At 34.0% G+C, this 6,189-nt stretch overlaps 1 protein-coding gene across 1 annotated transcript in view; it reads right to left on the bottom strand.

Moving 5' to 3' along the window:
• Window positions 1-3,670: 3,670 nt before the first annotated feature.
• Window positions 3,671-6,189, bottom strand: part of LOC107668131 (phospholipase DDHD1-like) — a 19,814-nt gene continuing 17,295 nt past the window's right edge. The window contains exons 13-14 of the mRNA XM_016459924.1: window positions 5,839-6,087; window positions 3,671-4,444 (exon numbers count right to left, since the gene is read on the bottom strand). Coding sequence (XP_016315410.1) covers window positions 4,263-4,444; window positions 5,839-6,087 — 431 coding nt within the window. The 3' untranslated portion in view covers window positions 3,671-4,262. The remainder of the gene's footprint in view (window positions 4,445-5,838; window positions 6,088-6,189) is intronic.

Raw genomic sequence — 6,189 nt, 5'->3', positions numbered from 1 at the left:
TGATTTTTTACAACATTGAATTATTGAACAGTTACACATTTGATGTGTTTTCTTATTAACTAGTAAAACTGCACATTCTGAACAAGTATAGTTTTAAGCAGTGTACTGGTAGTTAGTTAGTGTGCTGCACAAAAGTCTGTAAAAATAGGACACAATGTAGGCCTACTGTTAACATGAACGAACAATCCGTATTTATTTTTCACAGGTGTTTTAAATTCCACATTGCATTTTGTGTTTTAAGGTTACAGGGTTACAACTTAATTGATAACATCCTGGCAGAAAATGACTAGTACCTATTCAGTTTTTTCACGTATTTGTCTTACAGTGTGCCTAACTGAACAACAATTATATATACAAGCTAATAACATGCTGTATCATAAATGGGCATTTATTATTGACCAACTGGAACTAGCAACTTCATGCACATTTGATGTTTGTACTTTTAGGCATCTTTCTCCAGCTCTCTCCAGGTTGATGTGCTGCTTGGCTGGCTAGCTGTTCAATGGTTTCCTCATTTTGTGTAATTTAGATGAAAATATGTGCCTTTTTATCATTTGAGTCACTTTACAAAAGTTGCCAAAAACTTTTTAAAAATAGCTAAATTTGTTGCTAGGTGCCTTTTTGAAAAAAAAAAAAAAAAGTTGCTAGGGTAGTCTGAACAGTTGCTAAATCTAGCAACAAAATTGCTAAATTGGCAACACTGGCGGCTTGTATTTGAGACAGAGCCACACACACACACACACACACACGCAAATACACGCGAAACCTCTAGCTAATGATAAAATGCAGCCCGGTTGGTTGGAAGGGCTGATTGATTGGAAGAAGTGATGCTGATTTTATCAACAGCTGAATAAGCTGATATGAAACGAATATTTAAAAGTTGAAGCACAGAGATGCATATCCTGGAATCACTATAAACAAATATTAATTAACTGATAAACAGGGATTTTTTTTATCACATTTAGTTTATAATATGATATAATAAAATATGATATACAGTAGCGGGGTTGATACGATTTTTTAGCCTAAAATGTTTTTGAAAAAAGTCTCTTATTCTCACCAAAGCTTTATTTCATACAAAAAAAAAATACAGTAGAACAGTAATATTGTACATAGTAAAATGTAAACAATAACTTCTAAATAATTTAAATAGCCTAAATTCTTTTTAATATATATTAAAATGTAATTTATGTGATGGCAAAGCTGTATTTTCGCCAGCAAAATCTCCAGTCTTCATTGTGGGGTTATTATATAAATAAAACTAAAATCAAATAAAATTACATGCAAAATATAATAATAAACAGCAATTCCAAAGAGGGTCTTTGCACCATCAGTGCTCAGGCACTACAAATATAAACTAATTCAAAATACTAATAAAAAACTATAACAGTATCTCAATGATACCAAAATATAATTGCTTGTGTCACAGTGCCGATATGGTGCTCAAGAAGCATTTAGCCCCTTATTGTTGAAAACAGTTGGATAGAAATCTAAAAGTATTAATAAAAGAAAAGAAAAAAAAACCCTGACCCCAAACTTTTTTTTTTTCTTTTGTAAAATGCATAAGCAAGTGCAATTTACCAGCTTAATGCATATAACAAAAAACTGCCCCAAATATTGCATCAGTATTGGGCATTAATGATCAAAAGACAGGTGGATGTACACCAAAATACTGTTTATTTTGATATAAGACATGAACAACAAAGCATATGGAAAACTTTTACCCTGCCTTTTTAAAATGTTATTGTATTGCTGACCTGTTTATTGGGTCACTACCCCCCTACTGAGAACAACAGCTCCAGTGTCCACATTTGATGACTCGTTATTTATAGCTAAAACTAAATCAGCCCGCAGGGATTAATAAAGTTGTATTCTGTTGTTTTCCATTTATTCTGATCAAGGCCCACATCAAACTGTGCTTAGCTGATCCCTATATTACCTATAAAGTCAGGATTTAAAAGCAATTAACAGAATGAGACAGAGCGGGCAGTCGATATCAGTTTTAATGAAAAACACCAGGTTCATAAAAGAGGAACAGCTCGGTGTTCACTGAAGCTAAACATGAACAGACACGCTGGAGTCCAGTTCTGACGTTTCCCTCTGACCACACGCCTGCTGAAGGTCTCACTCTTCAGTTTATTGGCACATTCAAGGGTGAGGTAAGGAGAAATGTTAAGTGCTTTTCTCTTGTCGTCGTAAAAGGCATGGGGGTGTCATTTTTCAGAATTGCAAATCATACAAAATGAATACAGAAAACATGGGCGTAACACAAAAACGATGGTTCTTTCAAAATGGCAATGTCTTTGTGACTATATGGTTCATTAGTGCTATAATACATTAGAAAACAACATGACGAGTAACATGTTTGATATGCCGACTGCAGAGAATGCCACAAACGCAAAATGTGAAGTGTTTCAACTTGGACAGAACTAACAGGAGATCCAGTTGTAGGGAGTTTTTCTAACAGCCTCAGTGGAAAACATTCAGATTTCATGCATGTTAAAGCAAAAACTCAGTGGTGATCATAGCAAAGAGTGCATTCAAATGTGCAGTAGATTTCAGTGTCTATCATGCGAGTGCAGAGGAGAAACTAATGCCTCAAATGGATCAGAAAGAGAAGAAGAAAAAGGACTTAGGAATAGTTCACCTAAAAACGAAAATTCTGATGTTCCAAATCAGTACGACTTTCTCTCTTTCATGGAAGACAAAAGGAGAATTTCGGAAGAATGTTCTAGTCGATCTTTCCACTTACAATAAATGGGAACTGAGGCTTTCAAGGTGCACAACGGATCATGAAAGTGGTCCATACAACTATGTTCCAAGTCTTCTGAAGCTAGAAAATATGTTCAGGAACAGACTGAAAGGTCAGAGGTTATTCACTGATGACGTGCTCCTAAAACGCTGTAACCGGATCAAAGATTCAGTGAGTTGAGCTCAGTAACTGGATCAGTCTAATGCATGAACGAATCATTCAGAGTGGTTTTTGTCAACTACATCAGTTGAAAACATCTGACTCGGTTAAAGATTCATTCATGAATCGGACATTTCTACTTCTCTCATGACTCTGGAATGGAGAGCTAGGGCAGATGGAAACATTTTTAGGGAATAATGACTTAAAATTCAATCTGTTCTTCACATTAAATTCAGAGGACTTGGAATGTTGTCACTTTTATGAAACTTTATGGTGTTTTGTGTCATTTATTAAGCTTAAAAGCTTCAGTTTCCAACATGGCTGTTATTGTTAATAAAAAAAACTTAAAAATAATAAATATTTTGAAATAAAATAAACAATAGCTGAAATAAAACATGAAATATAAAAAGTAAACTTATTTTTATTACAGCTCTTATTTGATTAGTTTAACAAAGTACTACAATTAACTAAAACTGAAAAACAAAATAATATGTATAAAATAACTGTATGAACACATAAAAAAGACAACTAAAATTAAAATGAAAAAAAATTAATAAAAAGTAAACTTATTTTTATTACAGCTCTTATTTGATTAGTTTAACAAAGTACTACAATTAACTAAAACTGAAAAACAAAATAATATGTATAAAATAACTATGAACACATAAAAAAGACAACTAAAATTAAAATGAAAAAAAATTTACTCAAAATATTAATATAAACTATAATAGTATATAAATTAAACTAAAAGAACACTGGTAATGTGTAAACAACAACTAGTACAATTCTTCAAAATATCTCCGTTTGTGTTCCACTGACGTAAGAAAATCACATGAATTTGGAACATCATGAGGGTGAATAAATAACAGAATTGATATTTTTGGCTGAACCACGTTTACTAATGGTTATTCTCTTCAAATTAACTACTCAGTATTTGGCCACTTTTAGGAGTGATACAGATTGTGTTTTATCATCTAAATAATATAAACATAATAGTTATGCTTAAATTATAAAAGTCTTCAAAACTATTCTTTTTAGGCAAGAAAACACATCTTATGTACTTCTCAAAAAACCCTTCTGATCGTGAACCTCCAATTCACTATACAACCACAACAATGTCAATACACATCAGTCAATATGAAGAGACCGCATGGTTCGAGGTGGGGATGGTCAGAATTTCCAATCCTAATTGGGGGGATGTAGTGGAGAGAGTAAGTCTCTTCCATGGATGTGCTTCTAAATGGAGGGAAAACAAGGCAAGGACAGGATCTCTGATGCACAGTGAACAAGGTCTGCTAAACTATATTAAGGGAGCGATCGAGGGTGGTGTCAGAGTTCATATGCGTGTTTGTTATGATTCGGGGTTGTCCTCTGGCATGTCATTCGCTTCATTTGGCCTGTACATGAATGTTAACAGAAACAGAGCCACATCGTGGGAGCACCAATAGGCTGTGTGCGACGTCACCGCTGACCAGTAGCGGCTCTCCACCAGACCCTCCCTCAGCTCAAAGTCGATGCGTTTCTCAAGCTCCACTGCAAAACAGTCAAAGGAAGAATGTCATTGTCACGGGTTTTCGAGGTCTGGAGGTTTGATTTTCTACTCAAAAGCGAATTTGACAAATCATCGAAGCTCCTTATGGAAGCCATTTCCACCTCAAAATAAAAATAGATCTCCAAACTGTGACTTTATTTCTCGCAATTGCAATGTTTTATCTAACAATTTGACTTTATACCACACAATGTAACTTTATATGTTGCAAATTACAAATTTATCTCTCCCAATTGTGAATATCTCACAACTGCTTTTCGTAATTGACCTATCGGTAAGCCCCGCACCCCTTAGTTACTGTGGCTCGCTCGGACAAACAATCAGAGTTGCTCACTGTCTTACAATGACAGCTGTCAGTGAAAACCTTCTTCCAAGGTGTTTCTGATAAATTTGGGACACAGATGGACCTTCAAGTGAGACTTAAATATGCCATGGAGGGATATATAAAAGATATTAAAATACATATGTAAAACATTAACGTTCTGCTTGAGCAGAATTGGGGAATTGGGACTTTATATTTTCAAATTGTGAATTTATATCTTAAAATGCGATTTACTTTTATATCTCACAATTGTTATTGTGTTTCTGATAATTGTGACTTTATATTTGACAGAGCAATTTTATATCTGAGACATGATTTCACATCTTGCACTTCCAATTTTGCAATTGTAACTTCGTTTTTCTTTACCTTTAAATTGTGACCTTCTTTCTTAAAATTGCAACTTTATTTCTTGGAATTTAGATTTTATGTTCAAATAATGAATTTAAAATGTAACCGTACTCCCAGATTGTGACTTTATATCTTTTAATTGCAACTTTGTTTCTGATACTTATGATTTTATATCCACAACGTGATTTTATATCTCACAATTATGACTTTGTTTTTCATAATTGCAAAATTATATCTCACACCGTGTCTTCATATCTAGCAATTGCGACTTTGTTTTCTCTAATTTCTCTAATCTAAATCTCTAATTTATTTCTTGGAATTCTGACTTTATATCTTCAAATTATATCTTAGGACATTTCCATATGTCTAAAATGCTTTATACTTTCGATTTTGCATCTCACAATGCAATTCGACTTTATGTTTGGCAATTGCAATTTTATATCTCACAATGTGACTTTATTTCTTACCTTACAATTACCTTTTTATTTTCTACTCAAATGCGGAAACAGGTTTCCATTATAATAAAGGATAAAATTATATATAAAAACAATTGTTTTCAGAAATATTAGCAGCACCAAATGAAAACTGCAAAAATATAGTTTGTTTCCAAACAGGTTTCCTAAACCAAAATACTGAAATCATGAAATGATGAGTACTGAGAAAAATGATCAGAGTGCACAAAGACTTCTTTGTGCAGATGATGCTTACAGGATGAGTTATCCATAATGGTAGAGGCTGATTGTGACATGCTGGTGTCTCCTGTCTTCTCCTCAATTTTCTCCTCTGTCTTCTCCTCCAGTTTATCGTCTAACTCCACAGGCCGACACTCTTCCCCTTTCTCACAAGCCCCGCCTTCAGAGTCTAATGGCTCCTCCTCCACACCACACACCTGTCCACTAGAGCGGGAAAATCTGGAGAACAGGATACCGCCAATGCCTTTACCTATACTTGCCGCTCCTGTGGAAAAACAAGTATGTATGGTTACTGTTAGAAATCAGGATTGCTTTGTCATATATATATTTGCCAGGTACATATACAGATGAGTCATATATATATATA

The sequence above is a fragment of the Sinocyclocheilus anshuiensis genome, unplaced genomic scaffold (genome assembly GCF_001515605.1).
Source record: "Sinocyclocheilus anshuiensis isolate Anshui unplaced genomic scaffold, SAMN03320099.WGS_v1.1 scaffold2461, whole genome shotgun sequence".
Classification (NCBI taxonomy): domain Eukaryota; kingdom Metazoa; phylum Chordata; class Actinopteri; order Cypriniformes; family Cyprinidae; genus Sinocyclocheilus; species Sinocyclocheilus anshuiensis.
The sequence above is the reverse complement of the archived record's forward strand: the minus strand, read 5'-3'. Positions and strand labels throughout refer to the sequence as shown.